The 26,347-nt window shown below is 48.9% G+C and overlaps 1 protein-coding gene across 1 annotated transcript in view; it reads right to left on the bottom strand.

The window, feature by feature from the left end:
* Plxna2 (plexin A2) overlaps positions 1–26,347 on the bottom strand; it is a 193,335-nt gene that overhangs the window by 67,255 nt on the left and 99,733 nt on the right. Inside the window, exon 5 of the mRNA XM_003474768.5 lies at positions 488–588. Within this exon, the coding sequence (XP_003474816.3) occupies positions 488–588 (101 nt within the window). The remainder of the gene's footprint in view (positions 1–487; positions 589–26,347) is intronic.

Below are 26,347 nucleotides of genomic sequence, written 5' to 3'. Positions count from 1 at the left end.
ATTTCCAAAGCACTTATTATTTCATTTAGTCTTTACAATTCACCTGTGAAATAGGCATTTTCCTTATTTAGCAGCAGAGAAAGGAAGGCTCGGAGTTGTCAGAGGACTCATCTAGGGTCACACGGCAGCTAGCCAGATAGCAAACCTCCCCAACCAGCGCAGTACGTCTGCGTGCCCTTGGCTGGAGCAGCCACAAGGTTTCAAGGAAAACCTAGAGAGATTCCACGGCTGCCCTGGTGAGATCTCCCGGCAACACAGAGAAACAGCCCTACGGCTCAGCGAGGCTGAGAAGACCGTGGCAGGGGCATGGCTTATGGAGAGAAGGCGCCCATGGTAACTGCATTTCCTGCCCTTCTCTTGTGCTACAATAAGGATCCCTGTTCAAAAAAGAAGGAGACCTTCCTTTTTCTGAAAACTGGTGTCCTGCCCCATACCAGGAAAGACCCCCATCTTTGCAATCCCTACTTCCAGAATGTCCCAAACTTACATGTTGTGCAGGGTGCACCAGCCACAGTGAGGGTCCCCTGAGCTCAGGCACTCCCCACAAGTCGTGTACTGCTCGCATGATTCCACGGGGACCCTGGTGACCTGCCAGAGAGAGGAAAGGGAGCGCAGAGGGTCAGTTGTGACAACTTCCAGGTGTACCTTTGCCACGTCCCCTAGCAAGGCCACGCCGGGAGCACCTCAGTGGTATGCAGGCTCTTATCTTCTGCTGCGAGGGTCAGGTGTGGTGAAGCAGAATACATTTTCAAGGTGAAGGCAAAATCTGTCTGCCAGAGTGGGGTGCAAATCCTCCAAGCCTGCTGCTAGTGCGCTCCACAGAGCTGTGCAGGCTGGAGCAAGTCCTGAAAATGGTTAACTCTGTTGAAAGGCTATTGAGTGACACAGACGCATCACTGAAGAGGTTTCAGCTGGGCGCAGGCTGAGACATCCTGCCTGTGCAGAGCACATTGAAAAGGGCAGAGAAGGAGAAACTTTTCCCATCGAGGAATAGTCACAGTACGGCACAGGCTCTTTACAGTCAACCAAATATACCACCTGGATCCAATTATCCCTTCTCCTATGGCTGTATTCAGTTTCCCTAGTGAATCTCCCAGCCTTTGAAAAATCTGGCTACATGGGAACCTCCACAGAGAAGAGCTGCCCATCTCTTCTGTCTTGCCTGGAAAGTGAAAATCTGCAGAGGAAGCCTCTGCTCCCTCTGGGGTCCACCCTCGAAAACTCCTGGCTTTCTGGTGGGGTGCCAAACTCCCCCTCTCCTTCACCATGTGTGACCAGAAAGGCCAGGCAAGGAGTCAGAGGACTGCAGGCTCTCATTTGCTATGTGTGTTTGTGGCTGGAGCAGGTGGCTGCTGGGCTAGAAATAGGTTCTCATTCGCTGGGGCACAGAGGTCTCCCACCTACCGAATGTGTGAGCTCAGGTGAAAACGTAACCTGGGGTCTAGCAACGCAGCATGCTGCCTCTGGCAGGGACAGCGGGACAGAGTGCATGGTAGACACCTGTACGGCATCCTCCTGAGAGGCTCTGGACCCTGATGTTCTTCATTCAGCAGAGATTATTAGATGTCAGTTCTGCAGGGACACTGGTGATACGCAATAGGGAAACCACTGAGAACAGACAGATGCTGCTGTGGGGCCCTGTGGCTCACAGAAGTTGGGAATGGCAGACAAAGTTGTTCAGCCTGGTACTGGTTGTGTGTGTGTGTGGCAAGGGGTTGGTATAAGTGTGGGGGCCTCAGTAGTGGACAGCAGGTTGTCTAGGACTGTTAGGAGGGAAGGGCTGAGGGCATAGTGTGCGAGATATCTTAAAAGGACATTCCGAACTGAAGTGTAATCCTGAGCAAAAGGAATCATGACAGGTTCATTCTAAACTGAAGGTGAGTGTGCACCATTCAGGCCAGAGCCCAGCCTACTGCTTGGGTTAGGAGCCCTATCCAGCCTTAGCACATCGCAGCTTACCATACCCCATCACGGGCTTTCCTGTAAATGAGGTACACCATCAGCCCTAGGTACTCCTAACTCCTTTCAATAATAAAAAGATGAAATGCAGGTGGGATTAGAGTCTGTCTTGATATGTGGTTTAAGAAATGGATACTCTAAGCATAATTTGGAGGGATGGCTGGTTTAAAACACTCCAAGTGTAATGCACAGGCGAGTTTGAGATGAGTCTATGTGCAACCTGGTAGGTGATGTCATGGCTCAAGGACCTGACATGACCCAGACAAATATGCATCATCAGAACCTAGTGAGGTGGTCACCCAGGGGAGTTCTGAGCTAGGGTCTCTGAAGCCTCCCTGTGGAGTACTGTTTAACCCAGCATCCTTCCCAGAAGGTGGCCAGGATGGTGTGATGTCCAGATGAGATCTCTAAGTGCAGCTGATGGACTTCAGACACTACTTAGCCCACAGGGGAGGAGTCTCAAGGTGTCCCTAGGCTCTTTCCAGTGTCTGACAGGCTTAGTCTGGTGGCAGTAGGGCCATGAGTAAAGAGTTCTTGGAAAAGCTCAACACAAGAGAGTCCAGGCTGCCAAATGCTGCCCAAAGGACACCCACTACTGGGAGGCATCTACAGTCAAGGTGACGTTTTTCTGCCATGCTATGAAAAGCATCTCCACCCTCAAAGGCTGGATTCCCCTGTCAAATTCAGACAGTCCAGGATTCTACTTCTCATAGCTTATCTACTCTCTGAGGCCAGCCTGATTTCTGACCTTGGTGACTTGACAGTTGAAAGAATGTCCAGCCATCACTACTACTGACTGATTTCTCATGGCCTTTCCCATGCTCTGCTCATGGGCTGGGAGGGCTACAACAGCACCTTTTGGACAGGGGCCTGCTGGAGGTTCCTCCCTGGAGCCTGCGGATCTTTGGGATCCTTGCTGCCTGCCTGCTGGGCTTCCGCTGACCCCCTCCAACTTGCCTAGCCAGGCCTGAGAGCAGCAGTCCAGTGCCCATTCCCTTTCTTGGCGTTCAGGCTCCTTGTGAGTGATGTCTGCATCTGGCTGGAAATTAAAACAACTGTCTGCATTGCATTCGGCCCGTCTGTCAAAACACAGCCCGGCTCTCAGCAGCTGGGGAAGGGGGCCCTGAATGGGTGCAGTGTCTCCAGCAACAAAGCCCACTTTCACGCCAAGTGCCATGGAGATAGTGAAACCCTGTTCTTCTCCAAACATGAAACCAACAGCACAACTATTTTTCCTGTTTCCTGGGCCCTCTTGGTGGGATTTTTTTTTTTTTTTTTTTTTGCACCGAGTTAAAGACTAAAGTGAAACAGGAAACTTATAGCAGGGAGGATTCTGCCACTAGACTCATTCTCCTCTCTGCGATCTAATAGCCATGCATAGACCAGAGGAAAGAAATGTCACAGTGACTGGGAGGGGACCCTCAAAGTCAGATGTCCCTATATTCATGGCTTTCTATGTTCATTCATCAACCATTGCTCATTGATCATGTCCTCCATACAGCCCACTTCAAGAGAATAAAAAAAAACACCATTAAAACACAGCCATTGCCTTCCACTTGCAAAATGACTAGCAATAAAAACAAGAAAATGATGGTACCCTAAGAGCGTATTTAAAGGGGTATCAGAGAATGCAAAGTGAAGACAAAAACTGCCTCTGTGTGTGCCCCTTCTGGCGTGACAGCCACCCGCCCTACAGTGCTCATGGGCATCTGAAAGGAACTGGCCGAGCTGAGGTGTGCTGTAAGTGCATGGCACTTACTGCATTTGGACGATTTAGAGTGGAAAAGAACAGAAATAAAATATCACATTAAAATTCATTATTAACATTTTCAAAGATACCATGCTGTATATGATAAGTTACATAAAAATTGTTTTTTCTTACTTTTTTTTTTTGGAATGAAGCCCATTTTAGCTGAGCACAAAGTGAAAACCACACATGCAGCTCAGGTCTGCAGCTGGCAGTTTATTGCTGCTGGACACCGGTGTCCAGGACGAGAGCGCAGGCAGGCTGGGTATGCATCGGGTCTTACAGGGCAGCTACCATGCTGACTCCAGAAGACAAGGGTTCGGGCTCAAGCAGGAAGGGTAGGGAAGACAGAGCGCATCATGGAGTCTCTGAGCCCTCTACCCTGTTACCGCTTGGCCAAAAGAATGTCCTCCATAGAAAGGTGGCCTTGTGGCTTCCAGGGAGTGATGGCTGCCAAGGTGTGGCCGTCAGGCCAGCCCTGCAGACCTTACCAGTGAGCTTTTCAGACAGGAAAATCGAGGGCCCACTCATCAGAAGAGCTGGGCTGGGCACCCTAAATGGGTGTTGGCATCTCTCCAGCTCATCTGTGGTGTGCTGAAGTTTGAGAATCACAGATAGAAATGACCTCAGCTTTGGGACAGCTTTTTAGATGTTGGGCCACAGGAGTGGGAAGAAGCAGAATCAAACCCTGTCTTGGGAGCTTTGGTGGAAATGATACTAGTTTGGGATATGCGGGGGAGAGCGATAGAACTTTCAGATCACTTTATGCTCTGGGAGAATTTGATTCTATTCATTTTGAGGCTCTGGAGTCTGTAAAAGATCAAGTTTAGGTCTCCAGAGGCTGCACAGCCCCAGGTGGCGGTCAGACACTGGCTGGAGGACGGGGCAAGATGGTGCTGTCTCTGGAAGCTCCAGGATGTCATGGTGCTTTCTCCTGGATGGTGTCCATTGCACAAGGGAGGCAGGAGGTGCTTTGTCAGGGCTGACTCAGAGTTTAATGGGACACTCCGTGACTCTTTCATTAGTGTCTGTTTATTATTATTGCATTTTAATTATGGCTGGGGCTTCCTCCTGATCCACTCTGAGGTCAGGAATCTGAAGGTGGCTGGCCTGACTGAGGACCTAGTGATGAGAGTCACACAATGGGACAAGGTCCTTCTCTTGCTCCCCACTTCGGTTCTCCAGGACCCACAATGCTGTCTCCCACTGGATTCTGCCTTTGTACTCCACATTCTTTTCTGCTTGATCTTACGTCTTGTAATTACACCTCTAATGAATATAACTGTCCTATTAAGTCATTTACTTAAGAAATACTCCTAATTAAAGGTGACTCATACTGTGCTGTTGGCTCCTCTGGCCCCAGGGCCCCGCATCTCTGGTGCCTTCCTTGGCCTGATTCCAAACAGAAAGGACTCCACAGGCGTTCGCTGAAAGTGGGGTGGTCTCCCCACTGCCCTGTCAGTTCGGCACATGCGGCAGCCCACATAGTGTGAGCCCATATTTGATGATGGCATTGCCTGGTTAGTATTGGTTGAGGGAGAGGAGTCACTGAGGAAGACACTGGAACTGGCCTTGGCCCCAAAGATCCTGAAGAACACGGCAGGGACACCCAGGGCGGAGCCAGAAATGCCTCTGCGGTCCTGGCCATGGCTTACACTTTCATCCTGGTCATGGGCTCTGGATGGTCACTGCCAACAGCTGCAAACACACCACTCTTCAGATGGAAGCACTCCCAATGCAGGGCATAAGCACATAAGCCCAGGCTGGGTGAGCGTGGGGACAGAGCACTGGAGCTTCCTCTCTGCTGGCTGTGTGGACACCTACACAGCGCTCTATGGTTCTGATCCTCCAGAGGAGTTTTCCAGAGAAATACTGAGCTGAGAGTAGAAAACCTCACAGGGTTCTAAAGACAGAGTGTGCCTGGGTGCTGCTCAATTCTTACGCGTTCACTGAGCATTTACATAGTGCCAAACCCTCCATTAGGCACAGGGGTGATATTTTCTGCCCTTCTGAAGCCCATGGTTCTACTGAGAACAAAAGCAAGCAAATAGATGATCTCTTTACAGCAGGATAGACACCACCATGGAGGGAAAATCAAGGCACAGTTGTGGGCCAGAGCACAAGTAGTGCACACCTCAGCACCTGGTGGGAGCACTCTGGGTCCAAGAGGCCTTTCAGATTCTTTCACAAACACACAAGTGAGCATAGAGCATGAAGGCAGGAAGGGCTAAGGCAAAGCTGCTCCCCAGGGAGTGCAGCCCCTCAGACATGGAGCATTTAATTCCCTGCTTCCCTGGAATCCGTTCTCCCCTGCCAGATGGTACACCTGTCTCTGCATGTGTGGCCTGCTCCTGACACACAGAGAGGAACAGAGGCCTTCTCAGTGGCTGGGGGCCAGGTGGTAGGGGTGGGAGGTGGCACAGGCAGCCTGGCTGGAGCATGCAGTTGGTCTCATCAGCAGCCTTCTGGTCCCAGCACCAGGGATAAAGCTCACAGCAGCTGAAGCTGGTAGCACTGGCTCCTGGGGCCTCTGTCTGTTCCACTGTGGTTTCTCTTGGTGTTTCCTCCATGCCAGCCCACCCAGTCTGTAGCACTTTGGGCCCATTCTCTCCCTTTCCCCCAATCCAAATCTGTTTTTGAGAGTCCATCTGATACCTACCCATTGACATCTCTAGCTGATGGTAGAGAGGAGAGCGGCTCACCTAGGTTGTATATGGACAGAGATCAATAGCACACCCCCGCAGTGCTGGTAAAGGGTTTTAGCATTTTCAAAATGCTTTCACACACATGTGCTCATTTGATCTGCAAAGCTTCCCAGGGAGGAAAAAAACAGGTACTGCTACATAGTATGATCCCATCTGGCCATCAGGAAGTTAAGGCCTCATAAGGCTGTCTTGACTCTGGTCTCACAGCATGTGGCTAGTGAGAGGAGCACCCTCCATTCAGAGTTGGATCTGTCTTAGTTATTTTTCTGTTGTGGAGACAAAATATCTACACTCAGAATAAAGGAAGGAATGGTTTATTTAGCTAAAGGTCTATGGAGGTTTTGGTCTATAATCAGCTAGCTCCAAAATAGGATGGCATGGCACAGGGCAATACTTCAAGGTGGCAGAAGAAGGAGCAGTAGTCAGGCTGTCCTTTCACCTGGCTTTAGTGGTTGAGTGCCTGGATTGCTGGGCACTCTGAATCCAATTCAGAATAAGTTTTTTTATGCTGTTGCCATTTTGGAACATGGTGTTTTGTGGCTTTTCCCTCAAAACAAAGTCTTTTATTTTTATAGTTTTGAGGCTATAAAGGTTTGAGACTTGTTTTTTGTGATGCCTTTAGGCCATTAAAAATTTTTTTTTTAGTAATTGAGATTTTTAGTCCTATCTTTGTAGTCTATAGCTTTATTGAAACCTTTCATGGGCCAAACTCACAACGTTTTAAATCATCTTTGTTGGGCTCTTTGTTCTTGATTTTAACATAGATCTGGCTAAAGGCCCCCAGCAACAGCCATGCCACGGCCTCAATATTTGATTGTTTTGAATTTTTTTTCCAGATCAGTAAGTCCTCTATCCTTCATCTTAGTCTCAGACAGAGTCTCTGGATATGAGCAAAATACAAACAAACTTTTTGCCAAACCATAACATACATCATCTGGAATCCAACACCTAAGGCAGTCTTTCTCAGCAGAAACCTCTTGAGCCTGGCCTTTACTGGTAGGATTATAATCATCCTTTTGGTCTGCTGAGCTCTGACCAGAATCTCCCATACAGAATAGCCTAAGGTGTTCCAGTACTAGTTTTTTAGGTGACATCTCTGAACCTCTCCAAACTCTTCCCACAAGCCATTTTTAAAAGTTCTTGAACTACATGGTCAGGTACAGTCACAGCAATGACCCCACTTCTGGTACCAAATTCTGTCTTTGTTACTTTTCTTTTGTGGCTGAAACTAAATATTTGAAGCCCAAAATGAAGGAAGGAAAAGTTTATTTAACTAACATTCTGTGGAAGCTTTGGTCTATAATCATCTGGTTCCAAAGCAGGGTGACATGGTATAGGGGCAACACTTCAAGGCAGCAGAAGACAGAAAAACAAGAGCAAAAGCAGGGGAAGAGCACCCCCTTTTCCTTAGTTATATTGTACACAGGCCACGCCCACCCCAGGGCAAAAATCTCTTTTCCCTCCTCTTAAACAGGATAAGGATGTTTACAAAATAAGGACCCTGGCTTCCTGCTGGGTTGCTTACACTTCTAAACTTCTCAAGTTGCCACAATGTATCAACCATAAACAGGGGTCATTTACTTTTCTCTAGCAAACTGGATGGTCTCTTGTTGTGGGGTTGGGGAAGGAAATGCTGCTTATGGGACTAGTTCTAAGAGAGCAGCTGGGACATATCTAAGGCAAGTCCAGGGTGGGGTTCAGTGGACTGGAGGCAACTTGCAGGTAGTTAAGTTCTCAGGACCCAGGAGCTGTTAGTTGATGGAAGGAATGGTTCCTCTGCATAGCTTGGCCAGAGTCTCATCAGCCCTTCACCCAGTGGGTGCAACCAGCATAGAGAGGCTGGAGGGTGATTATCCTGGGAGCTTTGGGCTCTATTCTCTTCCTCCCATGGAGGGTGGCCATAGGTCAGAATCAGCGTAGAGAGAAACATATGGACTGTATGTCAGGGAGACCCAGTCTCATCCCCCAGCCCTAGTCTGATTCTCTGTCACAGAAGCCAAAGGGCACTGTCAGGGGAAGCCCTTCTCTCAACATGCCTTGGGCCACATCCCCTTGGCTAAGCCCCTTGCCCGGTGGCTGGCAGTCAGTGTCACCTTTCTTCTTCCCACACACCAGCACTGGGCTGGCTGTCAGCCTCTGATATGGGGTTCACCTGCCTGACTGCTTCACATCTCTCAGCTCATTTTCTCTGCTGTGTTTTCTAACAATACTTTAGCAGGTGACTCAGGATCCAGACAGAGACCAAGAGGTGATACCAGAAGGTGAAGAAACAGGCCGACAATGGTAGGGTGGGTAGTGGAAGATTCCCCACTGGACTGTTTTGGAAGTGGACTAGGACCTGAAGCATAAAAGGAGAGGCTGTGAGTAAGCTCCAAGGGCTCCACTGGGTCATCTATAGGCTGCTGAGCCCTCTGTTTGCGTAGCCCAGTGGTGGAGTGAGCAGAGCTTTTGTCCCAGCCTTGCCGGCAATAAGCTGTGGCTCTGGGTGCACCTCTTAACTGCTTCTGGTCTCTATTTCCTTATCATCAAAACGGAGACAGCCCCGCCTGTCACACTGTCCCAGGGAGCGGGAATTCTGAGCCCACACTGTCAGTGTGGCTCTTCCCTATGAACCAGTTTCCAGAACAAACTACAGAGCTCATTCTTGCTTACTCATTCTTGCTTACAGATCCAGGGTTGGATCTGTTTTCTTACAAATCTATGGTCCTGTCCAGAGCCCCAAACCTTCAAAAACCAGGCACTGTTTCATCCTCCTACTCATCTAAGTGGTGACAGTCACGGGATCATTTTTATTAAAAGGAGGCATGAAACCCCTGCAAATGTCTCATTTCCAGAGGCTGTGATTGCAGCTGATGTAACATTCGGCCTCCTGGCTGGACGCTGACCCCAGGCTCTGTCCTCAGCACTACTCACTATCTGAAGACCTGAGGGAGGAGTGGAGTTCAAAGAGGAAATCTATTTTTAATGACTTGGGGGATAAGTGGAGAGTGGCTGAGTAATTCAGAGTAATTAAAGCTATCTATTACTCAGAAAGGGAGTCCAAAGTTGGTTGAAGTTTTCAAAGATGTTTTTCTCCCCTCATTCATAAAGCCCAACAGAGGTCTTGCTGGAGTCAAAGGGGAGAGAACAACGTGGAAAGATGCTGCTCGTCCTACACAGAGCAATGCAGTCTTTGGATGTGGGGTGGGCAGGGCCGCTCATTTACAGTCTCCTGGACCCATGGTGGCCAGGGTTCAGATCAGCCTCAGGCTGTCTTAGAATTGATTTCTGAGCCAGTTTCCAGATAGAACCTGTACTGGGCACTGACTGAGAGGCATACTCTGATGTGGACCATCCTCATTTTAAATCCAGTTCTGTGCTTATCAGCTGATGGCATGGACTGAGTTACTGGACCATCTATGGTTCCCATTTCCCCCTGTAAAATGGTGACTGTTGAGGTCAGATTCACAGAGTTGTCTTCAGGTACTGTGAGATTGGTTCACAAAGCTGTGCACACAGCTGAGGTTCCACAGGGGTCGTTACTGTGCTCAAGGCAGACCCCACTCAACAGGCAGTGTTTGCATGCAAACCTGCAGGGGGCCCAGGCCCAGACTCTGCATTGGCCAATGACCTGAGCCATCTGTCTGGCCTCTCTGGGCAGGGATTGCGTGCCTGTCATTTGGGGAGAACCCTGTTTGCCTGTGCATGAAAAGCAGTCCAGCTCTCAGACTACTGTTTTCATTTCTGACATGATCTCAATGCTGTATGTGTGTGTGTGTGTGTGTGTGTGTGTGTGTATGCGCGTTGAAACCTAAGACCCAAGCTGGAAAATGTCAAATTATAACAAGAGCCCTAAAAATGAAGGTAAAAGTTAGGTAACAGAAAAACACAATACAGTAGGAAGCCCAGTAGGCAAAGCAGACATTCCTAGTACCATGGAATTTTCTCAAACAGGACTTCCATGCCAAAAATATTAGGGAGGCAGATGTAGGGCTCTTCTAGTTTGGGATTTTGGAAGGATCTGCAGAGAAGCAGAGATGCTGATACTATGTTGTCTCCATGACAACGGTGGATTTATTCAGTTAGGAAATGCAGGTGGGATAGGAAATGAGGGATGAGAAGGATTTGGGAAATAGGGCCTAAGAAATAACTAAAACAGATCTCTCACCTGGGAGCCAGATGCCTGGGATTAGCAGGGTCCCACACAGCTCCTTTTGGCCAGCACTGACTCACGTACCCCAGGAAGGGGAAAGGTGGTGAAAGAAATTGGAGTAAGGAGGCAATGACACCCCTTTGCCCAGCTATTTCCTCTCCCACATCCCACACTGGCTATTTGTCTGCAGTGGTTCTGATGAGGCCCCTGACAATGCAGGGCCACATCCAACCTGCAGGCCAGTGGAGCCTGACTATACCTAATAGCTGGTACCTGTCTAGTAGACCCTACTTTCTGGGCCCTGCCTTGATTTTGGGGTCCCTGCTTTTCAGTCACCAGAACATAAGAGAAGGATTTTGGAGCTCAGTGAACCCTAAAGTCTTTTTTGAACATGGAAACACTTTCTATGCCTTTAGCTTAGGGACCTGAGGGTTAAGGCAGAAATCATCAGGGGAAGGAGCCCAAGGAGGCTGGTCAGGGATGGGGGTAAGAGCACCTTACTGTTGACTAAGTGGAAGGTAAAAGCTAACTGCAGTACCGCTGTAGATGGAGACTGAGGGAGTTTGTGTCTGGTAGGATCCTTTTACAATAGTGGAGTCTGTAGGACAGCACCGTTCCCGAGAAGGACCATAAAGGAGAATGTCTCTGGCATTACTTCCTAGCCAAATTCGTTCTTATCTCGTGGTGCCCAACTACTTCCTACTCCGATGCAGATACGCATGGTCTTTGGCACGCACTTTCAGTTCTCCATCATTCCTGGTTTACTTGTTTGCCAGCCGTGATACCTTCCCCAGAACCCACCAGAGCAGTGTGAAGGATCCCAGGCTGGGGTTCCCAGGCTGTCGTTATAAAGGGAGGATAAAATCAGACTGGATCCTGCCCGAGGCCCAGAGTTTCCTACAGTCCACCCCAGCAATGGCCAGGCACACAGGAAAGGAAAGACTCAGCTCATCACTGGTCTCAGATGAGCCCCATTTCTCCTCCAGAGCCATTGTATAATTCTGAATATGCAAAAAAAAAAAAAAAAAAAAAAGCCACCAGGGCTTCATGTGGCAAAACAGAATCTTGGTCCCCAGCAAACACCAGGGAACGTATCTCCTCAACTGCCTCTCGGTTCTCCTTTTCAACCATCTGAGACTTAGACATCTTACCCACTCTGACATATCAGATATCTGGAAAATATCTACTCTGACTTTTCTTGGTGTGCTAAGTGGCCTTCTTTTAGGGGATGGGCTACAAATTTGTCTTTCACAAATTGAGTTGATGTGTGTGTGTGTGTGTGTGTGTGTGTGTGTGTGCATGCATATGTGCTTCAGAGACACAGAGGATAACATGTTTTAGAGCTCTAAGGGAAACCCACAAATCTCCTGCAGTGGTATAGAAAATGCTGGATTTACAGTCTAGAGAGCTCATTTATTCATTTGTATCATTCATTCATTTATTCATTCATCTACAGCAAAGTAGTGACATAAGAGGCCAGGTAGCTCATGTGCTTTGCTGGACCCTGTGCCTCTGTGCTTTTGGAGAACTTTAGAGAACTTGTGTAGATGGACAGTGGAGGAAAGAACATCCTTCAAGGTATCAATCACCACTTGTCCCCATGCTTTGTACCCAGGCACTAGACAGGGCTGGTTGGCTGACTTGACCTTGTAAGTCTAGATTCATGTAGATGTGCTATCCCTGAGTACATCTGTGTATGGCTAAAGATATATTTTAGTTATGTATGTGTGCATTCATTCACCCAGCTACTAGGCTAGTTATCAAATCCTGTACTCAGCTGCTAACAAACATGAGTTACTTCTGATCTCCAGTGTGCACTGGGAACACATCTTCTGGTGAGTATGACTGAAGGGACAAGGAGGGCAGCATGCATTTGTGAAAGTCTTGAAGCCCTGGAGCTCCTTGATAGCCAGTAGGGAGGAAGGAAGTGCCAAGAAGAGAGAGGAGTTGAGCAAAGCACCTGCATGTGAGGGGGTGGAGGACACATCACCCAGGAGTGGGCAAGGCGAAGGAGAGGAAGCTGATGCAGAAGAGACTGGGGTAGCTGGGGAGTGCAGCCAGGACCAGGATGGTGGGACCAGAATGGAATGGAGGAAAAGGAAAGATTTCCTTCCTTCTTTTTGCATCCCTGTCATCGCATTCCTGGCTTCTCTGGTTACAGTCCTTGAGGTCCCAGTTGGATGGGACTTCGTCCGTCTCCCTGCCAGCCTTTCCACACAAGTGCTGTGCACGCTTTCATCCTCCTCGTCTTCCCCAAGGCTGAGCGGACGGTGGTGGACGGCCCTGGCAGGCTCTCCAGGCCAAACCTCAGCCCTTTTGCTGATGAGTTGTATGACCTTGGGCAAGTTACTCAGCTCAGAGCTTCTCTTATTGATCTGTTAAGTAGTCATAAAAAGAATGCTCATGCTTACATAAAATTTTTCTGTGGATGAAGAAATCAAAAGAGTCTTAATGGATTCATTTAAAGTCATAGAGCCAATAGGTTGTATCTCTGGGACTCAGACTCAGGCTGCTAGCTAGCAAGTCCCTGTATCTGACTTCTTTTATAATTCTTTCATTTGTTTATTCAGTCATTCAGTACTGGGAATTGAACTTTGCACTGAGCTACATTTCCTACCCTTCTTTCCATTTTTTAAATTTTAGGACAGAGTCTTGTTAAGTTGTTACGTGGACCAGACTGGGCTTAAACTTGCAATCTCCCTGCCTCAGCCTCCCAGAGTGCTGGGATTATGGGCATCTACTACCATGCTGGGCTGTTCTTAAATTCTACAGGCACAAAGGATGCTCAATTTAGAAAACACTGAGTCCACTGCTTTCAAGTAAGTGACACAGATCGTGGTTACTATTAATAAATATGTGGAAAGCAATGGCCATGCATTCTGTGTAGACATTAAGCTAATGGGTAGAAATGGCCCTGATTCTAACTCTAAGCATAGTCAAACATACAGACACACATCCCAAGGTGGAGTGAAATATCTGCCCTCTGACTGAAAGGTGATACAGTTACAGAAGCCAAGGGCAAGTGCAGACCAGGGAGGGTTTCCAAGAGGCCATTTTGTAACGATGATCTCTGTTAAAAGTACAAAATAATAAACAGTGCCCCTCCAAAGGAGCTAATCCAAACACCAGGCCTGATGTTTTAGCCTTTTAAACTTGGTTCCCACTGGGCTGACATTCCCATCCCTCCACCTCGGGTCAGAACTCACCCCTCTTGTTGCCAGGCTGGCCCCTCATGCCTTCTCCCTCAAGTCTTGCTCATCAAAACACCCTCCCTCTGACTTTCCCTCCCACAGGAAGCCATCCTTGATCAGCCTCAGACATCTGTCTCCGGGGTAAAAGTTCAATCAACTGCTCATCAGCAGGAGCTTAGTGGGATTTCTCCCTCCTCTTAGGTGAGTGTGTTTTTACTTCCCGGTTGTGGGGTGGTGACTTTACTGCGGCACACTGTGAACCTCAGCTGGGAGTTTGATCTTACTCCAGTTGTGATATGTGGCAGGAGGCTGTCACACTGCAGCTTGGGTCGGCCACACATCATGAGGGCAGACGACTGGCTCTCTCCGGTGGACGGTGTGGCCAGCATTGTTTTGATATTGTGCTTTGTGTTTTTTTGCCTCATGTCTGTAGAATGTTCACCTGTGTGTGCACACAGATGTTCAACTCTTAGGGACAGGAGTGGTTTGTGCGAGGTGACCTGGCCTAGCCATGGGCTTGTGCTCTTGTCCTGAGCAGGTTGAAGGTCAGCAAGACTAAGCTGAGAGGTGTCAGAAGCATTTTCGCCTGGTGGTACTTTCCACTTTGGGTGGTTCATGGCAATGCAACCCCATTGTAGATTGAGGAGTGCCTATCTCTTTCTCTTCCTCCCTGACATGCCCCTGCAGGCCCCACTGCAGTTCCCACACAGCAGAGGTCTATAAATACCTGCTGAGAAGCTAGTCGCACAGGCTCGATGACCTCAGTTTTATTTTAAGGGCTTTAGGTAAATGCACTCTGCTGGAGTTTGAGAGGTGCAGCTGAGGCCCCCTGGCATTCTGCTGGGATCCATTAGGTGATGTATAGCACAAGTAGGGTGCATGGTGCCATGGAAAGGACACGGCTGCTGGATGCAGAAGAATGTGCCTTGGTCTTAGCGCACTCTTGGGTGCGCAGGGCATGGCCCCAGATCCCTCTGAGTTTCGGGGTTCACATTCATAAACATTATTAGATGTTGACAGAGCACTCACTGGGGCTCCAGGATGCCACCATGTTGCATTCTGGCATAAGGAGGTGTGACCCCAGGGTCATGATTCTTTTGCTTCCTACCACAGGTCCCCTGACCAAGATTAATGACACACAGGGTGAAAAGAATGAGAAAGAAGAGGTTCCTTGTGCTTTTGGGAGAAGCCTTTAGAATGCTAAGCCTGGTCGCCTTTCAGCAAGACCCCTCTCATGGGAACCCTGAAAGATGTGTCCAGGATGTAGAAGACACTGGGGATCAGCTGATCCCCAGAAGACAGCTGATCCCAGGGGCTGGCGAGCTCCTAGGAGCCCAGGGCACAATGCTGGTGAGGATTAGAAAGTCACCTGGCAGGCCTAGGACGGGCGAGCACTTTGCTGGCACTGGATGTGGCCTCCTGAGTGGAAGCCTGGCCCAGGAGCATTGTATGAGCGTCCAGGAAGAGTCCTAGAAGTGGCACTGAGGCTCTACTGTGCACATCTGGAAGGGGGGACTTCTGGGACACAGGGCGGAGAAGTGCTGCCCATAAGAGGAGATGCCTCCTGCTTGTGTCCACAGGGGGACCACCAAGAACACAGCCCTGGAAGCGCAGAGACATTAACTGGCCGAAGAGTAGGCAGCCATCTTGTGACAATTCCAGTCCAAGAGAGAAAGCACTTCTCTGACCTCCCCCCTTCCTTCCTCCAAAGGCCCCAGGTCCAGCCGTTCAAGAGGGAGGAAGTTGTAAGAAAGAGTAGGGTGAAGGTGCCTCACAGCTGCAGACAGGGTCCGGGAGAACAGATCAGTGCTGTAGCCAAGCAGAGATTGATTCTGGTGCAAAACTGGGCACTGTAACTGTGAGTGGAGACTGCACCTGAGACCTGCAGTGACCAGAGTGCTCCATATCTCAGAATGATCCTAAGCAGAATGCCTGCGATCCAGGGGACCCACCCACCACAAACAGTTGTAAGGGACAGAGGAGACAATGGGACTACCAGCATCTGGTTGGGCAGCACAGTAATGTTTGTAGTTGTGTTTCCTAATGCATGTGCTCACATGGAGTCATGAGGGTCACAAGAAGTGGGAACTACAACACTGCCTGTTCAAACATATTGCAGAGGTCTAGACACTGATTGATAACTTACAGATACAATGATTTTTTAAAAAGCCACTGAATGTCAATTGTCAGTGCAGTAGACTCTCCTTTGGATCCTGGCATCACTCTGAGGACTGAATGGACCACCCTGTCCCCACTCTGAATGGGCCAAGGTGGTTCACAGGTCAGAAGAACTTGAGATCTGATGCCAATTCCCCTCCGTCTTCCAAGAGGTAAAAGTGCTGCTGTTAGATAGGACACTAGCAGTTGGTGTTGGTGGGGTGCTGGCTTGAGTGTGAGGGTCCCCCTCCCCACTCTGGCACAGGTCCTCCTGAGCAATCTCCAGGGTCACAGTTTTGTAGCCAGCTCTTACTTGAAGGTGATGATAGAGACTGACCGTGCTTCCCCCACTGCTTTCTCTTCCAGACCTTCTTCACTGGCTGCTTCAGTTGCAACCTGTGTCTTAGAGCCTCTGGGGGTCATCAGGTATGGGGGAAACTTGGGGGAAGTAGAAGACAGACAAAAATTTGTTTTTGCTTTTTTGAAACAGGTACTTAGGAAATTAATTAAAGCAAATAATCACCAAGTTGTCTGAGTCTCTATTTTATTTGGTGCATGCCAGGTCTAGTGGAAAAAAAAGCAGAATTTTAAATAATTTTGGAGTTATAACTGATGTAATTAGGTGCTCAGTGAACACTTAGCATCGAGCTGTGCTTATTAAAATTACTGTTTTAATCAGAACATTGCCAGAGAATCATTAATAATACAATGGCTTGATTCCCTGGAACTCTAATTAGACCTGGACTTTTAACTACCTGAGCGTAATCTGGCTCCGTCTGGATGAGCACCACGGGCAATGCATTATCATTCCAGGGTGAGAAGGCATGGGGTCCTGATACTGCTATTTAGTGACTGCCTAATGCTTTCCAGTTTTGGAGGAGAGGAGGGAGTACAGAGGCCCAGAGTACTAGAGAGGCTGAAAGGTGGCAAAGGGGTAGGTTGGCCAGGGTCAGAGGCTGCAGTCTTCACGACAAAATAACAGGGGAAGCATCTCCTGCTGCTGTAGTGAGCCTTAACCACTACTCCAAGGAGCCTCAATGTCTCCAAATCATAAAGGTCACTTGTCTTCCACAGAGCACACACCCCTGGAGAGGAGCACGGACTTTTCTTGCTTAGCCATGCTCACCTGCAGTTGGTTCCATCCTCCAAAACATGATGAAAGGCTACTGAGGTCCCAGGCAGGGTCACACTTTCTGTCTCCACTGAGCAAGATCATGAGGTTGGCCAAGATTTTCCAGACTGTCCTATACTTCATGACTTTGCTCTGGTATGCAGTCCAGAGCTGGAAGAGGGTCTGGGCGTGCTGTGTCCCCTGCTATGCCTGGCTGAGCTGGCATTTGAGGAGAGGATCCTGGGCTTTGGTGCCTGCACCTTCGGCTAGTGGCTCAGTGTGTCAGCAGTGCTGATTTAAGCCCACAAGGGTCAGAGTCCTGGGGCTGTCACCGGGATGGCCAAAAACAAAGGATATGGAAACCCACTTTCACCTCCTAAAGCTTGCTAATGAGGTGGAAGGACATGACAGAGATGTGAAGAAAAGATTCAAGACACTTAAGAGACAGCTTTAGAGAGAAGAAAATACAGCTGAAGCCAGGCAAGGGCAGGCAGAGTTAAGTGGTGAACAGACCAGGGTGGGATTAATCAGAGAGAGAGAGAGGATGGCACTTTCGGAGGGAGGGCAGTGGGCCAGACTTCATCCAGAGGCAGGAGGAAGAAGGACACATTCTGCATGTTTCATTAAGCACCCCTCCGGCTGCCCCATCACTCCGCAAACTTGAATTCTTACCTAAACAACCTCAGGAGCACCATCATAGATTCATGCTCCATGCCAACATGCAGACTTGCATACACACTGCCACACACTCATGCTTGCACTCCATGTACACCCATGTGTCACGCACACTCCCTGTCCCTCTCCAGCCCTGCCAGCATTCAAATGGGAGGAGAAGTGAGCCAGTGGGAGCTGTCTCCCTCTGACTTGCAGTGAAGGATTGGTTGGCACTGCTCAAGAGTACCCAGAGAAGTTAAGAGTGACAAACAGACTTCTAAACAGGACTCGAGTCTTAATAAAAACCATAATGAATGGAGCAGCCCATAAATGGTTATAAATATCAGACCAACAGATGAGATCTTAGGTACTGCAGTTCTGAACCCCATCAAAATACTTCTGTTATAATTTATCAATAAATAACCAAGCCTGGCCTGTATTTAAGGTCCTAGGGAGCTTCAGCATATAGACACCAAGGCTGGGCAGAGCTGGGTTTGAATTCCATTCATGCTTCTGACCAGCTTGGTTTTCTTGGGAATGTTAATCTGCTCATTATGTCTCAGTTTTTTCATCTACAAAATGAGGATGATTATCTTCCTAATAGGGATGTTGTGAGGATTAAATTAAGTCCTAGGCAGCTATAATAATAATTTATAGTAATATTAACAATTTATTGTTATTATCAATTTTCATCATTGCCTCTCCTCCTGCCAACCTTCAGCTCCCTAAGGTCAAGCAAACCCCCCTGGAGGCTGTCTGATGGTGGGATCCACACAAAAATAAAGGAAAAAGGAGCAGGGACCCGTAAGAAGGTGAAACAGTCAGAGGCCAAGGCAAGACAAGGGATTGGGGGAGGGGAAAGGAAGAGAAAAGAGGACAGCAGACCCCTCAAAGGCTGGCCACTGTCACTAGTGACATGGCATCCATGCTTCTTTGGGGATGGTCATCAGAGGAAGAAGCTATGCTGTAGCTAGACAAGGAAGGCATAGCCTTCCTAAGATTTTTAAATAAGGGTTTCATTGAGATATAATTCATGTATCATAAAATTCACCCAGGCAGAGTATACAATTCAGTGGCATTTAGTATATTCATGGAATTGTACACTTATGACAACAACTGACTTTAGAATACTTTCCTCAACCCCCAAAAGACATCTTCCCACCCATTGGCAGTCCTCTCATTCCTTCCCCTAGTAGCCCCAGGCAAGGGCACCACCAATCCACTTTCTACCTCTAGCAACGTCTGTTCTATACATTCCCAATCCACGGAGCCACGCGGTGGGCCAGCCTTTGTGCCTGGCTTCTTCCACTCAGCGCAGTGTCTTTCTAATGTCTTTCATACTCAGGCACAAAGGAACAACCTCCCAAAGCTTAAAATTCAAAGCCAAGAAGGTGAAGCAGAGGGATTACTATCCCTACAAATGAGCACCTGTCATAATGCAACTGCCCAAGATTAACTCACAGAATCAAGGTCACTTGCTACGGTACAGACCTAGAGACCATGCAGCGGGGTTTACAGTGGGGGGAGCCAGAGCCAAGTGAAAGGATGTGCTGCCACTATGGGCTCCCTGCTGCAGCTCTGCACGCTTCTCCCAAAGACAGGAGAGCAAAACAGCCTTCAAATGTTAAGAGTGCCTTGCTGTGGTTTTATGATTTAGATTTAATGTTAAGAGATAAATAAGAGGCTCCTGGCATTCTGTCCATATGTCTCTCTCTTACCTCTTAAAAGTGACAATTACCAACTCAATTTTTACAATCTAAAAGGAGGACTTGCCTCTAATGGTTACCTGTCATTGTTTATGTCTATGGTGATTTTATATGTTAAGGCTGTAGCCGTAGGATACAGGAAAGCAGAAAGCAAGACTCAGGGCCCAAAGGCAGTTCTGGAGGTAGGAGGCGATCAAGTGGGTGGGAAACACTAGGCTGTTTATTGGACTCAGGGAAAGTCCATCACTGTTGTTCCTTAACCGAAGTGAGAAGTGCCCGGCCCTTAGGGCAGTTATCCTGAGAATTCCAGGAATGACAGGGTATCCATCCATTCCAGGGACATGGAATACCTACAGTCTAAACAGTGTGTGAGCTCCTGTCTCTGGCTGAATGTGCACCTACATTACCCCTGGCCACTAGATGTTATTCTCGGGCCGCAGGTAAAGAGACCCAACTTTATGAAAAATAACATCAGAAATCATACAACTAAAGATGGCTGAGAAAACATATTTCTTATATGTATGTGTGAGGCCTTCTCTTTTTCCTATAGATTTCAATATTGGTTTAGCTTGAAATACAGGGAGAGGAAATTGTGGCTAGGCTGAAATGATGCCTTGAGCCACAGTGCCCTTGGAAGCCAGGCAAGGTGGTACTGGCAGCAGCCACTGCTAGAGACCCAGGGGAAAGCTCAGATTGATGAGGCAGGAGAGTGACTTCCGGTGCGAGTACTTGTCATTTCCTATCTGGTTGTCTCAGTGGGTACTGTGAGAGCCTCAGCATCAAGTTCATTTTTAGAAAAATTCATTTCCAAATGTAACAACCACTACACCCAATGGGCTTTGGTGTAAGGGCCCTATTTCATGAAATAAAACAATATGATGTTGCCATTCTCAAAAGGTCAGGCATTGTTTATGAACAATGCCCAAAGAATCTCATTAAATCTGGAAGCAGAGGCTGTCGGGAACTAACATACTCACACATTTGCAATGATGTGCAAAGACTACCAGGGGACCAGAGATACAGCCTGTGGGCATAATTCCCACACACCCATCCACCTTGGACTCCTACAATGGTGCCCAGTTCATTTTTCAGTTTATCTAGTCTGCAGGGGGCGCTCACACCAGGAAGGGAAGCAGGCTTCTGGAAAGAGTGAGGTGACTAGGATTTTCTCCATTAAGCTGGACATGCTCCAATTTGCTCCAGGAGCATAAATTTGCATGTCAAGTTCCAGAGGCCCCAAATTGAACAATATTAGATAAAATAAAATTAATTTTTGTAATCCCCTATGATCATATTCAAAACCAATATTCTCAGCTTGGCACAATGAATGGGTTTGCCTGCCTGCTTTCCCATTAAAATTATTTTCTCAATCACTGATTGAGTTCTGGCTGTACCATCGGCTGGGGGGTGGGGCTGGCATCTCTGACCTTCTGGTCCCCAGTCTCAGAGCCTGTGGGGTAGGGGAGGTGGTAAATTACTAGAATGCATCCATGTTGCAGTTTTACCATTCAAGTTAGGGAGAAGCCCAGAGGTCTGAGTGCACCCTGACTCATCCTGACTGGGATGAGCTGGGCTGGCTCTGAGTTCTGCTGGGGACACGGGAGGAAGGACATCAGGGAACACACTGGTACCCTGATCTTCTTAGGAGTGCAAAATGACTTCCTGATGCCTTAGTGTATTCTGTGCTTCTCTGTCCTTATGGAGGCTGGGAAAGAGGGAGGGAACTCCTGGCAGCCTGCAAGGATCTGGGCGAAGACCAGTAACTGCTAAGGCAGGCCTGAGAGGTGAGTGTGGCTATGGCAGAGAGGAGGAAGCCAGTTTTGCCTGATTCTGCAGGGTCTCTGAGAGTCCCAGGAAACAACTGGACACTGCCACACAGTGGGTGGTTTGGTTTCTCCATGGGCTTACACTTTTTCTGTGGTTCTGGAAGTGGGGTTGGCTATGGAATGTGTGGGCTTCACTGTCTTGGGAAATCAGATACTTCCTGCCTAACTAGCCTAATGGTTAGTGACCTAATGACCACTCAGCCCTGCTAGGGCCTGTCCAGAACAGTGAAAAGAATTTTTTCAAAGCCAGCATTTGTTGAATTTGCTGTGTACCATGCAGTGGGCCCTCAGTATCGTCTTGTGACAGTCTGACAGAGGAGACCCTATCATTATCCATGATTAACAATTTACCTAGAGGAAACTGACGGCGTGGAAAGATTAGGTAACTTGGAGAAGGTCAGGGCTAGGATTCCAGATGGTCTACACTCAGAGCCTTCTCCGGCCACCCTTCTGCTCTGTTTCCTACAGTAAGCAGGTAATGCAGGCCTATTTTTAGGGCTGAGGCACTCGCTTCTGCACCCTGCCTGCTGGCTGCCCTGCTTTGGCTGCCTCTTGCCTGCCACCTCTTTCTCTACCGCATCCAGACCACTCCTCGAAGGAAGCTCACAAGAAGACAAAAAGGCACATGGTGTCCTGGGCCCAGGGACAGGTGACCTTTCCAATCCAGCACCTTTATAAATCTTACCTAATGAAGTTAAAGAGGAAAGGGAATTAATGAATAAGTGAAGGTTAAATCACTCCCTGTGGAAAATTGATGCTGACAGTAGGGGCCAAGAAGAGAGCTTGGAAATCAGGCAGTGGACTTGCACAAGAGAACTTTCAGACTCCGCTCCCCAAGTATGAAGGAGATAAGAGGCTCCTGTTGCTGTCACAAGTGTTGGGGGCTTTGGGGGGGGGGCCCAGAGAGTGGCACTAGGGGGTGACATGAGAAAGTATACAATAACTGAGTTAATTTCTTCTTGAAGCTGGTTTGAGTATGAGGCCCATATGTGTGGGTGTACACACACACGCGCGCACATACACTCATCCACATGGTATACACTATTTACTCCTGCAACTGATCGTGTTGTATGCTGTTTGGGTTGGCATGGCTCGTTCCATTCCTGGCCTTCTAGGGAGCTCTGTGGCATGACGTCTTGTCACACATGTTTGCTAGCCTCCCTGGTCTCCTTGTCTCCCCTGTGATTACCACCACCCTCCACTCAGCACATCTGGCCCTGAAGAGTTGCTGGTGAATGCATTTCTGGGCCCTGAGAGGAAGAGAAAGGGAAAACAGAAACCACTACTGGCCATAATAGGTCAGCCAGGCCAGAGTGGGTGCAGGGAGCAGCAGACCTTGAGGGGAAAGTGTTCATAGGAGGAGATACCTGTGTTACTGAGGCTGGGCAGAACATGTCCTCTTGTGAGCCAGGCTGTTAAATTCCATGCAGGTTGCCGGCTCCCCTACGCCTAGGCTTGGCTCCTTGGTGAAATGCAGCGGGAGAGGGAGACCGCAAAGGAGAGTCTGCCCACTGGTTTCAGGAGTCTAGCCATGGAGACAAAGTATGGGAGGAGCTCCAGGCTTGCTGGAGGGATTGCGCTGCTGGGGGAGGGGGCGGGGTGGCAGCGGTGTGAAGAAGGTTAGAGAGACCTGGAGTCAAGAGCTGACCGGATGGACCAGCAAATGAAAGGTCACAGTGATTTTCTAGGCACCTCGGGAAAGCAGACAGTGCTTTGCTGACGGTGGGAACTGACAAATGGCAAATGAGCCTGTGCGGTTATCTGTTTTCCTTCCTTATCCTCATCTCCTAAGACAGAGGCTAGAAATAGATGCAACTGGCAGATGACTTCGGGAAGAAAAATGAGCAGCGTGCCAGCTGTGGGGGTCTCGGGGCAGTGACGGGGGAGCAGCACAGGGCTTTGCTGAGGCTGTTCCCCAAAGGTCAGCTCCTGCTCTGTCCCAGGTACTTGATAAGGATGAGCCATTCCATTTCTCAGCAATCTGAAAAGTGGGGATCACTGTTATCCCCATATTATAGAAGTCAAAATGGAGACTTAGTGAAGGAAAACCAGTGATACGAAGAGCAGCAAGATCCGAAAGCAGTTCTCACTGTTTCCAAAGACAAGCTCTTCGGCCAAGCCCACATGGCCACCTTCACACACTTTCTTTTCTTGTTTCCCTCCCTGCTAAACGTCCATAAGCCTTGATGGAGCACCCCTGAAGCACTAAACTCCACGTCACGGAAAAATGGAAGCCATGTCTCTGCCATCAAGAAGTTGTTGAGGTGAGTGATTAGAGCCTGCTGTCTCCGTTAGCTTCTTCCCACACACCTGCATGGACAGAGTTTCCTTGATGTACGGGCCAGAGAAGTGGCTCTTATAAGAGGAGTGGACTTGCAGGACCACGACTTGCCCAGTGGGCCTGCTGGTGGCCTCGGCAACAGAGGGCTCCAGGTGCTGGGTGCACAATCACTCCATCTCCTCCCCCAAATTCTGTGCTGAGCAGCTGGGGTAGCCTAAAGCCTCCGGGCCCCTTAAGGGCCTGGTGGTGGGTGGAGCTGAGTGGAAGGCTGCATACCGCGTCAGGAAAGTGTTACAAAACTGAGGCCCCTGATCACTGTGGTCAGCTCACCCCTACCAAGCTTGAAGGAACTCTTCCTGCAGAGGCTGAACGCTCTCAGGCTTTGAAGCTCTCTTTTTATTTCTCTGTTTTTTATCCTACTGGGTGAAGGCTCCCCTCTCAGGGATCACCCAGAACGTCCTCTCTTTAATTCACTTTCTTGCCTGCACGCAGTGCTGGACAAGGCCCATTGTGTCCCTGCTGTCTGAACACTGCACTGTAATTCTCTGCTTGCTTTTCTTGTTCTTACTTTTCCTGCGGTTCTGGGGATTGAACCCAAGAGCTTTGCACTTAGCTACATCCCCAGCTACTCTTGTTAATGTGGAGACAGGGTCTCACTAAATTGCTAAGTTGCCCAGTCTGAGCTCAAACTTGTATCTTCCTGCTTCAGCCTCCCAGAGTGTGTCTTTTTTTTTGGGGGGGGACTAGGAATTGAACTCAGGACCTCTTGTTTGCCAGCAGGTGCTTATGCCACTGAGCTATACTCCCAATCCCTTGCATCATCTTCTGGTATATGTGCGACTGTGTAGGGACAAGCTCTCTGGAGACCACAGCGGGTCCTCAAAGGTTGTGGGATAACCCTGAACCACTTGGTGGCAGAGTGCCTGAGACATTGCTCTCATTTCTGTCCCTGTATCTCTTCCTGTCCTCCTTCTGCCTGTTGCATGGCTCCCTCTTCTCATCATTAAATGCTGCTTCAAGGACACAAACTGAGCATAGGCTGTTTGCAGAGTGCCAGCAGCTGAGGACACACCCTTCTTCCATTGGGAAGTTTCAAACCCCAACCTGCTTGCCAAGGTGGGAGAAGGGAGCAGGGCGGAAGGCTACTTGGTACCCAGCGGTGCAACCTTAGGGAATTTAACAATTTTTTTTGGAATCGAACTTGCAACCTCAGGCTTGCCAGGCAGGAGCTGAGCTGCTGAGCTCTATCCTTGGACCAAGAATTTAATGAATTTAACCTGATGGTGTACAAACTACCAAGCAGAGCCTGTGGCCGAGACACTGGGTTCCTGGTGGACCAGCTGGGAAAAAGTACAGCCCATCTGGGGTCCGCAAACAGCGCAAAGCCAAGCACAGAAGGAGCTGCAGCCCTCATTTCCCCCAGGGGTCCTGTGAAGGTGTGGAAGAAAAGACCTTTGCTAGGGAGCCACTGTCCCAGGGCGCCCCGGAAACTCTGTGCTTTCCTCCTTCCCACTGGCAGCACACAGACATCCACTGGGCTGTCTTCCACCTGGCTTGAGATGCTGTCCCTGGCTAGAAGGACTGTGCCAGAGGTCAGTGGGGACATTGACCCAACCATAGTCAATGCGCAAAACCAACTTGGGACAGTTCACAAAGGCACATAGGATCTTACCTTTCTCTCACTCCTGGCTTCCTCCTGGCCTCCCTTCTGCCATCCCTCCCCTCTCTGCCCCCAGCAACTACATGGTGGCCCAAATTCTGACTCCAGATTTCCTCCTTAGGACCAGCCCCAGGGAGAAGGCTTATCTGGCAGGCAGTAGATAAAAGCACAAGTGGAAGAAAGAGTTTTTACAAACTGGCTCGGCAGGACTCTTCCTGTTGAGGAGCTCAGAGGCCACTCCTGAAGAACTGGACCAGGTGAGCCTCCCTTTTCCCAGGGCTCTTGCTACATTAGTGTCCTCAGAGAGTCTGCTTCAAACCTGAGCCCAACTGCTTTCCCTCTCTCGTGGCCTCTTAGGCTTTGTTCTTATACGAAGGAGCCTTGCCAAGTATAGGTAGAGCCTGATGTCCACTCTCACTCACTGGGTGAGGCCTTGATTCCAGGCTGTGCTTCTTCCTGAGGGTCAGGCTGGGATCCTCTCTCCTTCTTATCCTTTTGCTGATGGCTTCACTTCCCGTGACACCTCTGAAACTGAATCTTTTCATCACAGCCACAGCCCCAGTCATCAATGGTCGGAAATAACTTTTCATGACAGCTCCTATGATGCTGCACCTTGTGTGTTGATCAAAACAACAAAACGAATCAGACTCGAGGCATCTGATTGAAGCCTAATTGGAAATTCAAAGTGGCACTAAATGTTATGGTCTAAATAAAATACATTCAATTACTGAGACTCAACTCAGGGAGCACTGGGGAGAGTGCTGGCAAGGAGCTAAGAAGCGGGCTGGGCTGCAAAGTTCTGGGTGCTGCTGTGGTTACTCCTGCATCTTCTGGATGAGATCAAAGATAGTGAGCCAGGTGGTTCTTGTGAGCCCAAAAGCCCCTATTTGGGGCCAGAAACTGAGCTGATTCCAGTTTAGGTACATTGCTTCCCAAGACCTCTGCACCTGCAAAGATTTTTCTTTGGCAGACAAGGCTAGTGGGGATCGGGTATCACAACAGACAGGGCTTTCTGACATTGGCCCATGGGTTCAGGAGTTACTACCTTGGTGGTGGGGAGGACAGGAGGGCAGGATAATCTCAACACCCAGACCTACACTTCACTCCTTGCTCTGCTTCAGATTAGCCTCGCAGTCTCCTTGTTCAGGTTGCTTCATCTTGCCATGCCTCAGTTTCCCCACTTGTCAAATGTAGGAGCTAATCCCTGTCTTTCCCTGT

The sequence above is a fragment of the Cavia porcellus genome, unplaced genomic scaffold, assembly GCF_034190915.1.
Source record: "Cavia porcellus strain 051 isolate PalLab524CR breed Dunkin Hartley unplaced genomic scaffold, mCavPor4.1 scaffold_29, whole genome shotgun sequence".
In the NCBI taxonomy this organism is placed as follows: domain Eukaryota; kingdom Metazoa; phylum Chordata; class Mammalia; order Rodentia; family Caviidae; genus Cavia; species Cavia porcellus.
Note: the sequence above shows the minus strand (reverse complement) of the source record. Positions and strands in the feature narration are given on the sequence as shown.